General features: G+C 39.8%; 1 protein-coding gene across 6 annotated transcripts; it reads right to left on the reverse strand.

Moving 5' to 3' along the window:
- Positions 1 to 1,472: 1,472 nt before the first annotated feature.
- On the reverse strand, positions 1,473 to 21,050 carry DUSP12_1 (dual specificity phosphatase 12). Of its 6 annotated transcripts, XM_051212570.1 has the most exons (8): positions 20,980 to 21,050; positions 13,281 to 13,552; positions 13,106 to 13,216; positions 12,932 to 13,050; positions 12,806 to 12,887; positions 12,521 to 12,743; positions 8,850 to 8,898; positions 1,473 to 3,280 (listed from the first exon to the last, which is right to left on the reverse strand). In XM_051212570.1, the coding sequence occupies exons 2-8, from the start codon at positions 13,535 to 13,537 to the stop codon at positions 3,117 to 3,119; spliced, it is 1,005 nt and encodes a 334-aa protein (XP_051072759.1). In that variant the 5' UTR covers positions 13,538 to 13,552; positions 20,980 to 21,050; the 3' UTR covers positions 1,473 to 3,116. The 6 variants fall into 6 exon arrangements, with proteins under 6 accessions (XP_051072759.1, XP_051072758.1, XP_051072756.1 ...); XM_051212567.1 differs by having other exon boundaries at positions 13,106 to 13,552; XM_051212571.1 differs by lacking the exon at positions 20,980 to 21,050 and having other exon boundaries at positions 2,865 to 3,280; positions 12,932 to 13,216.
- Positions 21,051 to 21,404: the final 354 nt, after the last annotated feature.

The following is a 21,404-nucleotide window of genomic DNA, read 5'->3' on the forward strand; positions in this document are numbered from 1 at the left end:
CGTCTAAAGGAAACACCTTACTGCTGCCATACCTCTGTACCGTCAGCAGTACGGCTTCACTGTCGGACCTTGGATTTGCTGCTTTTAGTCTTACTGTTGTTTAACCAACCTGTCTGGCGTGATATTATCTTGAGATACGACTGTTCCAGACAGTATATCTCGATTGGTTCATCTTGACAAGCAAGCCCGACCACCACGTCAAGATAAAAGCTATAGTCGAATCCTGAACGAATTACTTGTGATTGCTCTTTGGTCACAATTAATAATAGAGTCCGAACTCTTTTATATTTTAAATATTCCACCAATGATTGGACAAATAACAGCTTTTGAACTGCTCACCTTTACTTCCAATGTGCTAGGCACAATTGAAACCCATAACATGAACAGTATGCTTATCAGTAGCCTCAGTTGTCATGGCCTTAAAAGATACAAAACTTTGTCATCTGATGTTATTGATATGTTAACAGATAAATAAAACCACTACATAGATTTAACAGTCAAACTATGTCAACCATTATATGGTCAAATCTATTGTATATATCCAAACAAAGTAAATGACTGCCTGATTCTAATGTCAAGCATCTTAATTAATAATGAGTCTTATGTGACTACCGCTAACTTCTCATGAAGTGCTTTCGTAAACTGTTTATAGTCTATGAACATAGCAAAAGAAACGCGTTCAAATACAATTTTGAAAGGTTTGATAGGCGAATAGATGATCAAAGATTTTTAACTGAAAGTAGTTTGTCGCATTAATCTGTTTGAAAAGAACAGTTTCGATGTATTTTACCAGTAGACTATTTCAGGACAACGTCAAACTAGTATGTCTGATAAATCTATCACGACTGATGACATATCTTGAATATTAAAAAGTACATGTAGGTTTATTTTAACTGTCACCACATTAGTTGCCAGATCTGTCCACATCTAATTTAATGATGTTCAATGTTCTAGATTGACCTTATAACAGACTAGTCAGAAATTGTCAGGTTGTTAGCTTGGTATTCTACCTGTTCTGTCAATATATATATATATTGACAACCGTACGAGTGTGAGCAATAGTAAATTCAGAAACTCACTATCTAAGTTATATTTCTTATAGATTCCTTCTCCCGAAAGATTTAACTATCAAAATAAGCAAAAGATTTTGTCATTGAACTTCACAACTGAATTAACAAGACCTTACAAACAGTGACTGTCTCTGTGCTAACCCTATTCGAAACCAATGAGAAATTGCATATACTTTATTAGATTGATCCCGTTGAGTGACAAAGTTTACTTAACAACTCGATACAAGAAGTTGAATACGAGGTATATTAAGGATGGTTATATATCACGCATAAAGATTTAGCAGATCAAACAATTTGAGTGGATAAATGGAGTGAGAACTTAATTTGTAAATCAAATCAATGTATACATTATTGTCTGAATATATACATACAAGCATTTACATATATATATAAACGAAAGATCGGCCAGATCCAACAGCCAGTCGCCCAAATAAACTAATGGGACTATGAATGACACTTAATTTCAAAACGAAAGTTGAGTTTTAAATAAGTCCTGTCAATAAGCTTATGGAAGTGTAACGCTGCCACAAATGTATATCTCAACTTCCTATTTATTTGCAACAGTTCGGTTAATTTGATGACAGCTTCCATCATAAATTAACATCAACTAGAAAATATCATTTGACTTAGCCTGAGTCAAAACCATGCACTCCCTCCCTTTTTATTTAATTTTCTCAGAGAAATACTTCAAGGGGTAACACGTTCTTTGTCTAAAATTTTAAGGATTTACTTCGTATCATGAAATTTAATGATCAACTTACAATAAGCATGTGTTTGAAACCATGAACCGATCTAAGTTAGATTACTATTAGAAAGCTGGAAGCACCGGACAACCGTTTTATCTAAGTATGGAGGTACACAGTTGTGCATATCTACGACCACGACTATCTCCACAACCCCCTATAAATAGATGAGTCTTATTTGATGTAAATGACAAAACTCGTTTTGTACATCTTGAATAATAAATACGTTCGAAATGGATTTATAAATCTTATTTTAGTATTGATCTGCCCAAAATCTTAGGCAAACCATACGGAGTAAAATGTGTATGCGTGTTGGCTCTTCACCTGTCGTAGAAATCTCACTGGTATAAGTGAGTTCATCTTCCGCCTGTCAAACCGTGATTACACTGTAGCAATAATTTGCTTTGTATTACCTCAGCTCCTTAGTTGTTTTTGACTGACTGACTGACTGATAGATTCGAACATGATTGATCAAAGAGTTTAGATTGACAATAAACGACAGAAAATGGATGTAGCGATGTTACTTACTTACGCCTGTTACTCCTAATGGAGCATAGGCCGCAAACCAGTATTCTCCAACCCACTCTGTCCTGGGCCTTCTTTTCTAATTCCATTCAATTCATGTTCATTTTTCTCATGTCTATCTCCATTTCCTGGCGTAATGTGTTCTTTGCTCTTCCTCTTTTCCTTTGGCCTTGAGGATTCCATGTGAGGGCTTGCCTTGTGACGCAGTTGGATGACTTCCTCAATGTGTGTTCTATCCACTTCCCGCGCTTCTTCCTCCGCTGGGATCTGGTTTCTTTTCACCCACAGTTGGTTGTTGCTAATAGTGTCCGGCCAACGGATCCGAAGTATTTTGCGTAGACAACTGTTAATAAACATCTGTATCTTCAGGATGATTGCATGTAGCGATGTTAGATTACTAATATTTTTGTACATATCAATTAGATTTTTGTTAAACACTTGCAATATATCAATATCAATGTCACCACCCACAGAACAGGTACTATTGCTTATTATCTCAACTGTTTGACAAAAAAAAACACAAGAATTCCATGAAACAGAATGTAGTTTTATTGATAAAACGAATGGATCCAACTATTCTAAAACAAAGTGGGAAATATACATAATAATCAAATAAATCATAAGAAATAAATCTCTTGAAGATATTAAATTGATTTAAATTGTATTTAAGGAAAGAGGAGGAAACTTGAGAAAACTATCAGTTTGATGTAAATGCGCGCTCATATATTACAAAGAAGACAGAACAATATAGGATAGAGGAAACATACAGTGGATAAGATTATGATTGATTCATATCGGCATTCGTAACGAAGGAATTGTTGTCTTCTACAGGCTTCGATGGAATAGTAATCACATTTCTCGAACGTATTGGTACACGATCAATGTGATTACGATTGAAATGAAATGCTGGAACTACCCATGTGCCACATACACATGGTTCGCCTAAATAAATCAATGAAAATAAAGTTTTGTTTTGAATATATATACATATATCATGAAAAACTTGGTATATTCGTTTAGTACACCTTTTAAACAATTTGGTTTAAATCTTCTGTTGTAAAGGTATTATATGTGAAAAAGGCAAGACATCAAATAGGTTTGAAAAGTGGAAAGTATGGTACATTCATCCAGTTAATAAACAATGGGTTAAAGACTTAGGTAGACTTATTGATAAAAACAAATTATTTTCCCACACATAGGTGTACGAGTTTCTTGAGGGTTAGGGGTCTTATAAATTTAAGAACTAGCCTCTAACATCTTGCGTAAAAAAATTATGGAGTTTGCTTTGAATTAATCTTTGTGAACAACAAATTCGAGAAAATCACGGAGGTTTCGGATATGGATTTAAGTGTTTTGATCAAGTATTCAACTTCTATGAAGTTGTAGAACAAAGGTCTAATTTCTGACATCTAACAATAGTGGCATTTCCTCACCTGAAGGCAGCATCTGATTTCATCGACTGATAAATTGTGTAGCAAGCTTTCTGACTAAAAGGTTGGCTAAAAAAGTACATAAAATTTGTGAAAGCTATTTAGTTGAACAAATCCAAATCCGTAAAATTATATGTTCTTCAAGACTCCCAGTTATATTCATACTTATGAAACTTCTGCAAAGATATTATATTAATAATAATACTTTATATCTCTAACTTATAAAAAACTATTCTAATTAACGAAAGATTTAATTAGCGACTTGCAATACGCAGACGATATCACTCTGATAGGAAAAGACCCAGACAAAATCGAGTCTTTTGATAGCCCATACAATGCAAGTTGTTTAGGATTAGTTCCTCTCCTGGTAAATTCGAACTCCTGCTTAGAACTAATCTGAGTCAGAGCGTAGAATAACCGTGAGAGGTGAAGCAGTAGAGCGATGACTACTAATCTTGAAAGTCTAAGCAACCCTAACAGGTTAACATCTGATATAATCTGAGCACGTATTCAAAGTTCCCCGCAGTTTTTAACAACCTACGTCACATTTGACGTAAGCAGGATGATCGGATGGAAAATGAGGAGAGAGCATAGTGCACAACAATCCTCTCTAGAATAATATATGGCTGCTAAGTATGGTTTATGGGAATAGAACAAATTAGTATACTACAGGCTTTTAACTATAAGTGTCTTCTAAGTATTACTTCCGTATCTCAGAAAAAACTGAGTGAACAACACTGGGGTCAAATTCACAGTACTGAACGAATGTAGCAAATCTTTTGCTGAGGCTATGGATGGAACATGTTACGTACACCAAATATTACCTAGTTCGTTAAAAGATGTTGGCTGACGTAGTGGAAGATTGGAAGTTATGGCGGCCAAACCAAGACGTAATATCAGTCCATGAAATCAATGATTGTTGGGGACCTATGTTAATAGATCCAGACACTACTTGGTTAAGGTCGGCACAAATAATCTGATTAATGTTTGGAAACATTGGGTGACATGGCGTAGAACACGTAACAGTGGCCCAGTTGCATTTATTCATTATGTTGCTCCAAATCTTGAGTTAAGTATTACTTCCGACTTTCTACCTTTTGATAGCTTTTGTTTTTTGACTGTATTTACTATATTTAGCGTTCCGTCACAATCGATATCCTCTTCTACCACCTGCTCATCATCTTGTTTATTTAGCCGCCATGTCCTGATATGAAATGTGGCAACTTGTATAAATGCACACTTGTGACACGTCACACGTTGATAATGGCTATCTGACTGAAGCCATAACTCGATTACTTCCTAATACGAATTAGTGTACACACCCATTTGGACTGACTCAACTATTTGTGTATCATAAACAACGTAGAACCTGGCATCGATTTAAGTTGTTACCAAGATAGAATTAGTGGTAGTAATAGTATCAGTGACATTAAAGATGCACTAGACAAAGATAATACGATTTCAGAAGAATGAATTTAGAGGATAAAAGATACAAGGTAACTATGGAGCTCATGGTCTAAGGGAAGACAAACAGAGAATGTATATGCGCTATTAAGACCGATTATGAGCCATGTCACTAAAACGTCTCAATCATTATTCACGATAATTCATTTTGTACTGGCTGTTTGAATCTGCCTATTGATGTTTAGGACTGCAATTAACTAGTTTCGTATTGGCATATGTGCGCCCTGTGTGGCTTAACTCGATACTGCCTTGAATCACAAGCATTATAAGCAGAGATGGATGGACGCTAGCAGTAGAATTCAGGACGTGCGTTTCGTCCTATTGGGAACTCATCAACCAAATGTGCCTGCATCCCAGAGTTGACATTCATCCTGGAACTCGAACCCAGTACCACTCGCTTCAAATGCCATCGCGTTATCCACCTAACTACTGAGTCCTGATAGCCACCTGCTTGTCCAATGGGGTGAAGTTTAAATTCATTTAGTACTGTTTGCTTGTATCTTCCCATTGTTGTTTAGGAACTTCAATTAATCAGTCTGTTGTTGGCATATGTGCATCATGTGCGGACTGCCACGATATTGCCCTAAGTAACAAGCTTTATAAGCAGAGACGGATGGTGGTCAGCAGTGGAATCTAGCTGACGAGTCCCAAATAAGACAAAACGTGCGTTCTGGATTCCACTGCTAGTCACCATCCATCTCTCCCTATCAGTCAAAATAACTGTACAAACCCCACTCAGCCAGGTAATTCGCACCTACCAGCATGACATCTGTTTGATGATGATGATGTTTAAGGGGGAAGCATGAGTTTTACTCCTTCAGTAATGACGAATTTGGCTGTATAATACATTTTAATGATACATAGCTTGAACATTGGCTTCAGAAATAGTGTAGCATTAGACTTTTCTGTGTGATGGTATGATGAGATAACTTATTTGAAGGACAAGAGAAAATTGGTTCAAATGATAACCGTCTTTTGCAAACAGTAACAAAATTTAAGTCACATTTTGACTTCATCAATTATTCTCCTATAACCCTGACTTTTTAAAAACGTGTGTGTATATCACTATTATTCATCAAATGTCTTTAGTTTATGTTTCTCTGACCACAAATATTTATTTTTATTTGAACACATAAATATTGGTATAAAGGGGCACCAAATACATATCCACCACACAATAACAATAAAGTTGTGAAGAGATAGAGAATGTAAAATGCATATAAGAAAGAGGAGAACAACAAAGAACAGAAATCAGTATATGAGAGTAAAATAATGATAACGGGAGAAACAGTTCAATTAGGAAAAGTACAGCCAGAGAGAATTCTTCTAGTTAAAGAAGTTACGTCCATTTTAAAAAAAAAGCAAAATGAAGTTACAGTAGGATTAATACTGGCTCCTATTCTGAGTCATGTCTGATAATGTCTCTAGCCACTCTGTTGCAATAAATCTGAGACCCCAACCAGGAAGTTGTGAAGGACCAACAGAAGCCAGTCCTGTATAGCTTTCTTTCACACCACGACAACATTTCATACACTAACCAACTCTGCTTTTTTCCAACCAGTCCCAGCATCGGCAAATAATGCATCACGTGGAATCCTGTGGGACGACATTTGTAGAACATGTCCGAACCACCGAAATCGATGTTTCAAGAAAGTGACACTAATTGAATTGTCGTCGCTGTACACGAACACACGATGCCTAACTTCTGCATTAATAATATGGTGTTGTCACTGGATGTCAACAATCCTTCGGCAACAACAATGACCATACACGCAAAGGTCAGGTTTCACAAGCACAGAACAAGACTGTTCTCACCGAAGCGTTGTCCATCCGACCATTTACAGCCAAACTAACATCATGAAAGTGCCAAAGATGGCCCAGATTGGCATAAGCCGCTGTGGCTCTCACTATACGTGAATTGGTCTCATTACTCACACCACCACTCATTTATTTTATTTATTTATTTATTTTAACACAGATATTGGTACAAGGAGGCACCAAATACATATGCGTCACACAAATCTCATTTGATATGTGTGAGGGCTGTGATATTGCCTGAGTGACCAAACGGAACCAGGTGGATTTCTTATGGGGCCACACCCGGAGCCTTCGACCTGAAGGTCTGATCCACAAGGCAGTGGAGCACCGTAAGGAGAAGCAGTCCCATGGTAGCCGTGGACGAACAGCTGGTTCATACGCCATTTGTTTCTTCAGTATATGAGAGTAAAATAATAATAACGGGAGAAACAGTCCAATTAGGAAAAGTAAAGCCAGAGAGAATTCTTCTAGTTAAAGAAGTTACGTCCATTTAAAAAAAAAGCAAAATGAAGTTACAGTAGGATTAATACTGGCTCCTATTCTGAGTCATGTGCACCATTGGTTTGGAACCAGGGTTTTCCAACTCCGCTAAGTGGACTCTCCATGTCCACCAACCCGGTTAAAGCGCCGGACATTCGCTTTTCATCCTCTCAATTTCGTCAAAAACACCCCGCCACGAGAAGGCAATGAGTAGGACTTCCCTGGCAGAGGTTATATACGCGTGGCCATGTGAGAGCATTTCGAGAGGGAGAACGGACTCTCCCCACTCTCGGCCGTACCAGGGCATCTGGGGGCCACCACTAGTAGCTGTGCAGCTACCCAGATACACCAACTTTTCGGCTACTTCTATCTGCTCATTACCCAGGGTGAGAAAAGAATCAGTGTCCTGTCAGTCTTGTAAAAGTACATTGCACTTTGAAGGTGCAAAGCACATACCATATCTACGGACACTTATTCCCAACTGAGTAAATGCGGATTGCATGGCTTGAGTATCATTGAACAGTAAAACAATATCATCCGCATACTCAAGGTCGAGAAGTCTTTCTCCAGGTAAGAGATCGACACCACCATTACCTACAGCCATCACAGGTGTTTCCATAAACCAGGACATTACACCAACTTATGGGGTTACTCACTGCTGTTTCGAGATACGCATGGAAGTGTAAACTTCCTGAGGTGAGAGCTTTGAATAACAGAAATTAAATGATCCAGAACTCAGTATCCTGAGCAAACATCGACGATTTTCTTTAAAATGTTGAACGCTTTATGCGTTTTTTTCGCTTTAGCTTTACGGATGTTTTTAATCTACTTGAATTTCTTTCATACTGCTAGGCTGTTAAACAAATAAAGTTCCTCCGACAGATCCACTTTTGTGCAATATTTATTCTCACAAAGGTAATGCCATCAGACATTAGTAATTAAGGCCGTTCGTATTGATGGTAAATAACTTTCTGGTTTGACTATCTTCAGCTAATTTTTAACATACCACTACATCGGTAAATACTGAAAATCAGAATGACAAACAAATTCCCAGACACTTCAGCTTGCACAAGCTAATCACATCACTCACATATTTATTTATTTAAACACATAAACATTGGTGCAAGGAGGCACCAAATAGATATGCGCCACAATAATCGCCCACCATACAACTAACATGTTTTTCCCACTAGTACTCTGTGCTTAGCCACAATCGCTTTCAGTAAACACTTACCTCAAGTGTGTGAAAAACAAACATTAAATTAATTTAATAGTTTTCCCAATTAAATTAATAAATTTTATTAGTAAAACAAGCTTACCACACCAATTGAAAGAGCCAACTTTAGCGTTGCATCCAGGACAATAAAGCTAAAATGTGATAAAGAAATGTACAAAAGCACATAAATTCGGCTTTCTGTTAGTATTTGTATGAATAGTGTTTATGACACTATTCAGCTGCCAGAGTCGAGGAAAATGGTGAGATTTGAACAAGCGAAATACATCTCCATTAGAATCCATGGAGCCCCTATTATAGGTTACATATTATCCCGACTAAATTTATTATAAGAACTAACAAAGCTAAAGGCGAAATGAGTTGAAGAACTAATACTATTGGATAGTGCCTAACACTGAGAATTAGCTAGATTCACTGAGTACGTGCCTATATTTCAATTAAAAAAGTAATAACACACGAAAGTCTGGTAAAATATAATACCAAAAAATGCACACACCACTGGACTAGGAATTCTATTTAATGGATTAAACAACACAATTCAGCAACCAGTCAGCAGTGGTCTTGAGTGCTGTTAAAGGTATGAGGGCGGTTATCAATTCCCGGTTACCCACACCGTGTAAGGGTCCTTCCGGAGGTACCTGAAAAGGAAATTGGATTAGAGGAAGTCTTAGTGACCTGAGAATATGACCGCGGTGCCCAATGGACAACTGCTTGGGGCCGGTCATACACGACATTTTGTAAGTAATTTTCGTGTTAGCTTCGTACTTTTTGAAACCTTACCGCCGTAGACGAACATCCGTGAGATAAGGTGAGGTGTGCATTTCTAGAGTAGACCATTTCTAACTCTACCCCTCCTTGTGGGAAGGCAGCATCGCTGTTATGCTGGTTGTCTGAAGGAAACACCTTACTGCTGTCACACATCTGTACAGTCAGCAGTACGACTTCGCCTTCGGACCTTGGGTTTGTTGCTTTTCGTCTTACTGCTCTTCAACCGACCTTTCTGACATGGTAGGACCTTGAGGAACGATTGTCCCAGCAAGTATAGCTCAATTGGTTCATCACGACAGACAAGCCCGACTACCACGTCAAGGCAGCAACAACGGTCGGGCAGAGGCTTAGACTGAGACTATGGTCTAATTTGAGCACGTATCTGTCTGTCTTACTGAATGCAGAAAAGTCACTGCAAAAAACCTCTTACAGTCTAACTCAATCATAAAAAAGTGAAGAATACATTTCAGGAACGACTAGAGAAGGAGCTAGTCAACCGTGAAAATTATATCTAACCCGATGTAACTTGGCATGATATCCAACAAGCTATGGAAACAGCCGTGATATCTACTAGTTACTGAAACCAAATGTTAAGAAAAATCAATGGGTTTCAGCAGCATCTACGGAACTGATAGATACTTGTAAACTCATCCCGTCTGGCTCCAAACACGATGAGGAATGGAGGCAGCTTAAACGTTGCTTGACAAAAAGCCTACTCAATGATTGTGAGCAGTGGTGAGTTGTGAAAACAGAAGAGATGGGAAAGGCAGCTGCGATAAGTAACAGCAATCAACTGCTCAGAACTATCAAGGAAATGGGTAATAAAAATACAGCCGTTAGTGAAACTATCTCAGTAAAAGACGGAACTAATATTCACTGTCAATCCTGGAGATCGGACTGATAGACAGAACACTTTAGGGAACAGTTCAACTGGCCTCCAACCACACTTTACTTACTTACTATCTCAAAGCGAGCTGAATAGCAAATAGACGTATGTCCTACAACTCTTGGTGAGGTTGATAAGGCTATAGGCAATCTAAAGCGAAAGAGAGCAGCAGGGTCTGATGGACTAACCCCTTAGATTTTTAAGGATGATGGCCCAGTTCTAGCAGTTACATTAACTGAGATCTTAGCTAAAATCTGGAAATTGCACGTAATTCAATGCAATCGGTCTCGGTCGCTGATCGTTATTCTATAAGAAATCACAAAAGTCGTCTTATGGTAATCACAGAGCAAACAGTTTAAATAATTCGGTGTCTAAAATACTAGTCTCTATAATACTTCCACATCTAACTAGAACTCTTGAAAAGCAAACCCGAGTAAACCAGGCTGGTTTAACTGTCATAGATATGCCTTTAGAAATAATATTATCATCGTTCGACTATTCAGGTGTTGATCTACCAGAAGATTCACTTACTCACTCGGAATGTCCAGAAGATATAGTTGTGTTCGGTGAAGACGCTAGAAAAATTCAGTCTTCTGACCATCTTAAAACACAATGCAAGCATGTTTGAGATGCAATCCTCTCCTGCCAAGTGCAAAATGTTGCTTCGCGATTGGCTTGCGTCATCACCCGGATTAATCACAATGAGTGGGGCAACTGAACGCATCGTCAACTCCACTTATCTTGGGCGTCTCATTAATCATGATGATCTGATGACTGACGAAATTTTCACATACACTGACAGTCCGACTGGCTTTTACCAACTTGCATCACTTGTGGTGCAGGTGACATCCTTTTGCCAAACAAAGGACGGGTTCTCTGAGCAGCAGTTCAATTCGTTCTACTTTATGAGTGTCAAACATGACCATTAGTAATAGAGGATATTCGTAGGTTACTAGTATTCCATCATAGATGTCTTCGAAGCATTGCTCATGTGTGTTGAGATCACAGACTCAGTAATGCATGGATTAGGAATAGACTACCATCAGGTAGTGAGTCTGTATCAACTGAGGTGGTTGGGACATTCGTTACGTAAGCTTAACTACGGCCTACCTCAACGAGCGATGTTGTTTGGTGTAGAAACAGGCTGGAACAAAACTAAGAGCGCCCAAACCCAAACGCAACGCCAGTCCATGATGTCACTAACAGTCAGTCAGCTACAACGTAGCACCAGGCACATATATGCACCGGTCCAAGTTGTCATACCGCATTAGCACAACAACATGAACACCGGATTCATAGAATCAGTTAACTCAATCGTGTAATATATAAAAGATCTTATGTAAGGATATAGTACAGAAAAAAAGAATCGGTTCGTGGAAAGAAAGATATAAAACGATTTTAATCTCTTAGTTTAAGGGAAGACTGAGTGTATACACCTACGCCATTGTGACCGATTTTGAGCCATGTCACCCAGAATCTCCAACCATTGGTTACGATAGTCACGCGGACCCCAGCCAAGTAGTCTGCATCTACCAACATGGCTAAGACTAGAAATTAGTGACTTCATGCACTGATGCCACGTTTTGGTTGAAGTCACTAACAATTGGACTGAGCCATGTTAATAGGTAGAGACTACCTGGATGGTGTCCGCGTGATCACTGCAACCAATCGTTAGAGACTGAATAATATGGCTTAAAATCATTCGCCATAGCGCAGGTGCATCCATTCTTTGTATTCTCCTAAATTCTGAGATTATGAACTCTTCACCAATCTATATTTTCTTTCCGAGTCGTGTCTTCGATGTCTAACATTTCTTGTTGCCGCTGATACCGTTACTGCCTCTACTATTCTGGGATAAAGCATGACAATATAATCCATCTGTGCTAATAGGGTATAGCAACTTGAATCGATGTACATAAGTATCAGGTTCTATGCTTTAACTGGTTGCCTAATACTACAAAGACAATGTACCATGGCCGAAATATCTGTTAAAGATGGTTCAAAGTATAAATACTCTGGAGGAATAGCAAACAAACTAATGTTAAAACTAGTGGTTTACAAAACTCCATATTCTTCAACAACGAAATAACGGGATTGCATACCTTTCCTTGAACATCACTAGTACTGTGCAATGTCCATTCCAATGGGTCACAGAACAATTCATTTTTATCACATTGTAAAAGAGAGTTATTTAATGAAACACCTTTGATTAATACACTAGATACGTTATCAGTGTTCTTGGATTTTGTAGAATTTATAAGAGGATTAGGTGTTGTCTCCGGTTTTTGATGAATGCGTAACTGATTCGAATTGAATAACACTTGTCTACAATGATAAATTCATATTTTGAAAAAAAAATCGTATTTATTTTTTTAAAGGACAGAAACCTGCATTTTTTACATCTAAAACTTGAAGGTGTGTTGTGCAACTGATAGACTGTTTGACTTTCTAAAAGATCACCATTATAATCTATTAAAAAGAGGGATTAGAAATAACACTTATAAACAGCAAACCCGTAAAAACTGAGAAGGTTCTTTTCGTCATATATTGCTGAAATAATGGAGAATCACGGTTGACCGTCCACTTCATAGTATGAAACAACTTTAACTGATTAATAAATCCATTATTTGGACTAAATATTAATAGAAATCAACCATAAAACATTCAATCAGTAAAACCGTAATTACAAAATACTCCGTTTCGTCGAAACAATATTATAAGCCTCTTCATAGGATAAATGATTTCGACGCATAAGGTAGGCGATTACAACACTGGCGCTGCGAGATACACCCATAGCACTATACTCCGTTCACCCGTTTTTAATTTAAAAAAACTAGACCACTATGTATTTACTCCGCTTACCAGTGAACCAAAATATTTGAGTTATTTTTTATACTTTCATCAATAAAACTTAAAGCATCTTCAAGAATTTCCAGCAAATCCTGGGATGGCTCGTCACGCAGATACAAGAACTTCATGTTAAATCCTTTGAATACATTGCAGTCTAATGGCAGGATATCTAATGTTAAAATTGACATTATTCCATTTCTTTTTAAGACTGAAATATTTTCTGCAAATGGCATAGGTCCAAGCCATAGACCTGGGATAATCTCATCCATATTTATTATCAATCACTAAAAAAAAGACCACAACGAGTACAAAAGATGATTTAAAATTCAACGGAATCTAGGAAATTCAGAAATCATTTATTATGCATACATTAGAGCGAAAAAAATCTGACGCTGTGTAGTCAGTTTGATGACTAACACTAATCATATCATAAATTGATTTGAATTATTATTATGGTTATGATTATGGTCTGAATGATGCACTACTACACTTAGGTTTAAATTTAAGCAAATTATAGCTCTTACAAGTCATTCAAAAGCTAGTTATTATAATTTCGAAGCCTCGGTGTACCTGAAGTAGAAGACATTATTTTAAACAAATAACTTCCGAAAATTACTCACTTTTGGTGGAGGCATGTTAAGGACTCAGGAGCATTAGTACAAGAGGTATGGACTCATTTCCGGCAGCTATACAATCAAGTAACAACCATTTATACCCTGAACAGTCCCCAAAAAAAGCACAGTCATCCCTGGACAGGCCGGGATATTCGACGTTTACTAAGACAAAAGAAGAAATGTTGGAACATCGCCATCAGCCTTGGCACAGCAAGTACAGTGGAATGCTACAAGTCGGTACGAAATACATGTATAATTACAGTCCGTGAAGCTCATACATAAAACAGAACCAAGACGACTTCCATCAAAATACAAACCTGTCAGCCTCACCAGTGTCATAATTAAAATATTGGGAAGAATAGTCAACAAGGCCATAATGATAATCTTGGAAACCAACAACTTGTTAAACAGTGAGCAACATGATTTCAGAAAAGTTTTATCTTGTACAACAGACCTCAAAGCAAGGGAGCAATGGATAGAGGCTCAAGACAATAGAAAATCAGTGTAAGTAGTCTACATAGACTTCAGTAGAGCGTTTGATAAGGTGCCACCAAATAGACAGTTCTTGAAGCCGAAATATCTAGGCAGTGTCGGACCTCTCCTAAAATGGCTTATGGATTTCTTGGTAGGTCGTAGACAGTAAGAATAAATTTCAAGTGTTCCATCCGGAAACCAGTACTTAGTTGAGTACCGCAAGGCTGTCTTATGTCCTTTAATTTTTATACGATATGTAAATGAACTGTCAAATATAGTTGGGTCCCCAATGCTGCTATACGCCGACTCAAAAATCTGGCGGGAAATAACAAGAAACGCAGATGCATGCGCACTTCAGGCAGGCTTAGATATTCTGATTAGCTGGTCTAAAAATGGCTGGTGTGGCCAAGTGTGTCTACATGCACTTTGGGGATACAAAGGTAAATAGGTACATCATAGAAGTGCCTATACCCGAGGTCCGGTCTCACAAGGATCTTGTGGTGACAGTGAGTTATGAACTTAAGACCACGGCCCACTGCTGCGATATTAAAGCTAAAAAGTTTAGAACCCTCGGGACTTTAAGACGGACATTCACCAAGTTAGACACTACTATGTTCACTACAGTATAAAAACCCTTAATGAGAACTAAGCTTCAAAACTGCATTGGAGCCGCAAACCCATTTAAAAGGTGACTCGAATATTCCGGAAAACGTAAAGAGAGCAGCTACTCGTGCAATTCCAGGGTTTACCATACAAAGAGAGGCTTGAAAAGCTGGGTCTATTTACTCTGTCATATTGCAGATTAAGAGGTGATCTGATCTTAACATATAGAATATCAAAAAAATGATTTTGGACCTAATGTATACTCTCCTCTTCTTCCCACTAGATCGGGACATCTAAGAGGGTATCGTAGGCGAGTAAAAAGCCAAGAACGAACAAAATACCCGTGGCATACACGTTTTCACACAGTCATCAATTCTTGGAACCTGTTACCCGAAGCAGCGATGTCCGCACCTTCAATTGACTCTTTCAAGAGAAGAACAGACACTCACAGAAACATACCAGAAAAAGAAAAACTATACGCCATATGCCTTCTGTCCTTACTACACAAATCTAAATCTGAAGAACGGAAACCTACTCTGAGTTTATTAGATCTAGATTTTCGGACCATCGTGCTATGGCATCAAAAATTATTAGTACTGAAGGGAGCACAAAACTAAGATATATTAACACTAAAATCGTTATTAAACATACGGAACGCCCATATCAAGTCACCACGTTTGAAGCGACCGTCGTGAAGGAGTTCGGAAAGATCCTTCACTAACCTTGTTTTCAAACGCTGAACAAGATCAAGCGAGTCGGTATCCTTAATAAGAAATGAACCAGCTGTTTGGGTACAGTACCCAACCCGACCGTTGTTGCTGCCTTGACGTGGTAGTCGGGCTTGTCTGTCGTGATGAACCAATTGAGCTATACTTGCTGGGACAATCGTTCCTCAAGGTCCTACCATGTCAGAAAGGTCGGTTGAAGAGCAGTAAGACGAAAAGCAACAAACCCAAGGTCCGAAGGCGAAGTCGTACTGCTGACTGTACAGATGTGTGACAGCAGTAAGGTGTTTCCTTCAGACAACCAGCATAACAGCGATGCTGCCTTCCCACAAGGAGGGGTAGAGTTAGAAATGGTCTACTCTAGAAATGCACACCTCACCTTATCCCACGGATATCCGTCTCCGGCGGTAAGGTCTCAACAAGTACGGAGCTAACACAAAAATTACTCATAAAAAGGTCGTGTATGACCGACCTCAAGCAGTTGTCCCTTGGGCACTGCGGTCACGTTCTCAGGTCACTAAGACCACTTCTAATCCGATTTCCTTTTCAGGTACCTCCAGAAGAACCCTTCCACGATGTGGGCAACCGGGAAGTGATAACCGCCCTCATACCTCTAACAGCACTCAAGACCACTGTATTCATAATCAACCTCCCTCTTTAATTCCTATTATTCCTCCTACATCGCCTTGCAACTCTAAACTTCCTCGTTCGGCTTCCTCCTCAAGTGTCACCATAGCCAACGATTCTAGTGCTCAAAACCCTGTCCCAGGTCTACTGAAACCTCGCTCCACACTACACATTGGAGCCTTCAACGTACGCACTCTATGTCAAATCGGTCAGCAGGCTTCCTTGGCTAAAACCCTAGAGTCTCTTTCCATTGATGTGTGCTGTCTCCGAAACACGCATACAGGATTCCAGTGTGGTCATTCACTTGACCCCACCTCGGCAAAACGGAGAGCCAACGAGATACACCCTACGTGTATCTGGTGACCCGATGGCCAGTTCTCGTGGACTGGCAGGTGTAGGGATAGCACTAAGCATGAGGGCGGAACAAGCACTGTTAGAGTGGATCCCCGTCAACAGTCGTCTATGTGCTGTTCGGCTAAACGGCTCCGTAAGAACTCGGAAGGATAGAGACACACATCGTTGCCTTTTTGTCGTTTCTGCCTACGCTCCCACCGACTGCAGCTCAGATGAAATGAAAGATGAATTTTACAGAAAGCTATCTGAACTTCTGCAGAAAGCTAAACGTTCAGACATAGTACTCGTAGCAGGTGAGTTTAATGCCCAGATAGGTGGTTTAAACCAAACAGAAAGGTATTTAGGTGGGTATTTTAGTATACCGGCACAGCGAACAGATAATGGTGATCGTCTGCTGCAACTATGCTCAGACAATCGTTTATTTTTAGCAAACACAAATTTTAAGCATAAGGAGAGACATTGTCTAACATGGCGACCCCCTACACCAAACCAACGATGGACTCAAATAGACCATATTGCCATCAGTCATCGTTGGAGAGGGTCGGTACAAGATTGTCGCTGCTTGGACTCCGACCATGCCCTAATATGGGCACGCATCTGCTTGCGCCTCACTGGACGCAAAAAAGCCACATTAAAAAGACCCATTCGAACTGAGTTGAGTAACGAGAAAACCAAAAATAGGTTCCAGGAACAACTGAGGTCACACTTAGGTAGTTCTGAAAACGAGGCTGACCCAGATGTTGCTTGGAAAGATATACAAACAGCTGTGGAAACAGCAATGAAATCTATTAGTGACTTAAACCACAGGGTTACAAAGAACCAGTGGATTTCTTCAAAGTCTATCACACTGATGGATTCTCGCAAACTCATCCCATCAGGTTCCGAACATGATGAAGAGCGACAACAAATCAGATCTAGGTTAAGAAAAAGTCTAAGAAACGACCGTGAGCAGTGGTTGGTAACGAAAGCAAAAGAGATGGAAAAGGCGGCGACTATAGGGAACACAAGACAGCTTTACAGACTAATAAAAGAAACTGGAATTAATAAGTTAAGTGTAAGTGAGATTATATCGGAAAAAGACGATACACTCATCTGCTCCCAGTCCAGACGTTTAGAACGATGGGCGGAACATTTCAGAGAACAGTTCAGCTGGCCTTCAGCTACTCTACAACTACCCTCCATTCCCAGACAGTGTAAATGGAACATTGAAGTAGGTCCCCCAACTCTTGCTGAAGTTCAAAAGGCTATAGTTAATCTGAAACGAGGAAGGGCAGCTGGTCCAGATGGATTGGCTCCAGAGGTCTTTAAGGATGGTGGTCCAATTTTAGCGATTAGGTTGACTAATATTTTAGCTAAGATCTGGGAGTTAGACGTTATCCCATCTAACTGGTCGCAATCACTTATCGTCCCAATATATAAGAAAGGGTCAAAATCATCCTGTGACAACCACAGAGGGATTAGTTTAACTAATATAATATCTAAAATACTAGCCTCGATAATTATCAGACGCCTAACTAAGACTTGTGAACTGCAAACACGAGAGAACCAAGTTGGCTTCAGACCTGGTCGTGGCTGCATCGACCACATATTCACCATTCGTCAGGTTCTAGAACACAGGCATACTTATCGACGTCCGACAATGGTGGTCTTTCTTGACTTAAAAGCAGCATTTGACTCGGTAGACCGCGAGATTCTGTGGCAGTGTCTGTCATTGAAAGGCGTACCCCAGAAGTACATAAACCTTGTAAAGGCTCTTTACTCGAACACTACTAGTCGAGTCAGAGCTTATGGCGAACTGTCATCTACTTTTGCAACCTCAAGTGGTGTCCGTCAAGGCTGTCCACTTTCTCCATTTCTGTTTAACTTCATCATAGATCTACTGATGGAAATAACATTCTCGTCGACTGAATTGTCGGGTATTGATCCCCTACCAGGAGGTCCACTTATCGACTTAGAATACGCAGATGATATAGTCCTGTTTGGTGAAGACGCTGACAAAATGCAGAGTCTTCTGGTAGCACTGAGCAACAATGCCAGGATGTTTGGAATGAGCTTCTCTCCCTCTAAATGCAAGTTGTTGCTTCAGGACTGGCCTGCGTTAACACCTGAACTAAGGATAGGGAGTGAAGTAGTCGAACGCGTCGACAACTTCACTTATCTTGGAAGTCTGATCAGCACCACCAAAGTCTGATCAGCCCTAATGGGCTGGTATCGGACGAAATCTCAGCACGGATTCGAAAAGCTCGTTTGGCTTTTGCCAACTTACGTCACCTTTGGCGAAGGCGAGATATCCGTCTATCAATTAAAGGACGAGTATACTGCGCGGCAGTCCGTTCTGTTTTAATTTACGGCAGCGAAACATGGCCATTAAGAGTAGAAGACACTCGTAAGCTACTAGTATTTGACCACAGATGCCTTAGAAATATTGCTGGCGTCTGTTGGGATCACCGGGTAAGTAATAGTGAGGTTAGACACAGGGTATTAGGTAATGATGGTAAATCAGTTGATGAGGTTGTTAATCTTCATCGACTGAGATGGTACGGCCACGTGTTACGTATGCCTGAACACCGATTACCACGTCGTGCAATGCTAACGGGTGTTAGATGGTTGGAAGAGAATTAGGGGCGGCCAAACCAAAACGTGGCATCAGTGCTTGAAGACACTAACCTCCAGTCTGAGCCATGTTCGGAGATGCAGACTACTTAGTTGGGGTCCGCGTGACTTTCGTAACCGATGGTTGGAGACTCTTGGTGACATGGCTCAGAATCGATCACAATGGCGTCGGTGCATACACTCCCTGTCTTCCCTTAAACTAAGAGATTAAAATCACTTCATATCTTTCTTTCTACGAACTAATTCTTTCTTCCTGTACTGTATCCTTATATGCAATTTTCCTCCTATATATTACCACCTCTGAATTAACTACTTTTATGAATCCGGTGTTCATCTTGCTGTGCTAATGAGGTATGGCAACCTGGACCGATGTATATATGTGCCTGGTTGTACGTTGTAGCTGACTGACTGACTGACAGTACCCAAAGTGTGATTTTACACAGGTGGTATATAAAATCCGAAACATCTCGTCAGAGCACTTGAATGCTCGGGCGAAGTAACCCCAACGCTCGGAAACTTTTATCAGATGCTGCGTTGCAATGCGTAGTTGTTCCAAATTCATGACTTGCTAGTACTCCTAAGTCTTTGTGTTCTCGCACGCACGGAAGAGATGTCCCGTCGATAGTTTACTGGTATCTCTTACCATGTCCGATGTGCGCCGACACTTTTTCTGGAATTAATTCCCAAGCCTCAGCTGTGGGACCACCTAACTAATTCGTCTAGGTCAGCGTGGAGATAGAAATGGTCAGCCTCACTTCCCATTGTTCTCCATATTTTCACATCATCTGTAAACCATAACGTGGACGACCTAAGTTGTCGCAGTGATTCAATGACGTAAAAAAGAAAAGTAGGGGGGCTAAAATTGTGTCTTGGAGTACGCCGCTTTTAACCGGCTTCAGTTCAGATAGTGTCCCATTTACATTCACTCTGTCTTCGGCCGCATAAGAAGTTTTTATCTGTTCCTGTACAGCACCCGTTATTCCGAAGCTCATGAACCTCTGGCTCTTGCGAGAGTCAGAGGTTCAATCTTCAGTAATAAAGATAGTACGTTGAACCTGTGTTAATCCTGACAGATTGCCTTCCAGTGAAGGTTCAGTTTCTCCTTGAAAATATTCACTGATGGGGCTGATACTATAGTATCCAAACAATTATAATTGTTCGGATAAGGCGTTCCAATCATTGACTACTCGATGAGAAAAACGGGACACCACTTTAAGTTTATTAGATCGCGGTTTATGAAGCTTTTTGCTATGACCTCGGAGATTATTAGTGCTGGAGGGAGCAAAAAGATAAGACATTACCACCCAAATCGTAATTAAAGATACGAAATGCCAGTATAAGGTCACCTCGCGTCCTACGATACGACAAGGGAAAAGGTTTAGGCGTTTTAAAACGTTCATTGTAAGGGAGTTTAGAAAGACCCTTCATTAATTTCGTTCCCACACGCCGGACACGCTCAAGTGAGCTAGTAGCCTTTACCAGACATGGGCTAGCTGCTTCGATACAGTACTCTAAATGTGGTCTTACATAGGTGGGATATAAAATCCGAAACATTTCCTCGTCAAATAATTTGAACCCGAAATTTACCCCAAACTGGTAGATTGGGATACACTAACTAAGCAGGCAACGCGCAGCTAACTTTGATTTGGACCACGGTGCACTGTCATGAAAATTACACAGTATCAATGTAAATATACCCACATATACAGCAGCCGCAGGACGAAAGCCAGGCAAGGTCAACTGTTAGAGATTCAATTTCACTTTCAGCTTTGGCTTGAGGTTGGGTGATCGGAGTTAGTCTTATCAGTGAAAGCCCTTCAATTGATTCAACTTCCTTTTTGATCTGTCAACTGCCGACATCGAGTACGATAGTTGTATGTTGGAAGGACTATCCCGATCTACTCAGATTCAGATTTGTGTAGTAAGGACAGAAGGCCTACGGCCTGTGTTATTCCTTTTCTAGTATGCTTCTGTGAGTGTCCAGTCTTCTCTTGAAAGAGTCAATTGAAGGTGCGGATACCACTGCTTCAGGCAGCAGGTTCCAAGTATTGATGACTCGGTGTGAAAACCTGTATGCCACGGGTATTTTGTTCGTTCTTGGCTTTTCTACTCGCCTGCTATGTCCT

Source organism: Schistosoma haematobium, chromosome ZW (assembly GCF_000699445.3).
Source record: "Schistosoma haematobium chromosome ZW, whole genome shotgun sequence".
Lineage (NCBI taxonomy): Eukaryota > Metazoa > Platyhelminthes > Trematoda > Strigeidida > Schistosomatidae > Schistosoma > Schistosoma haematobium.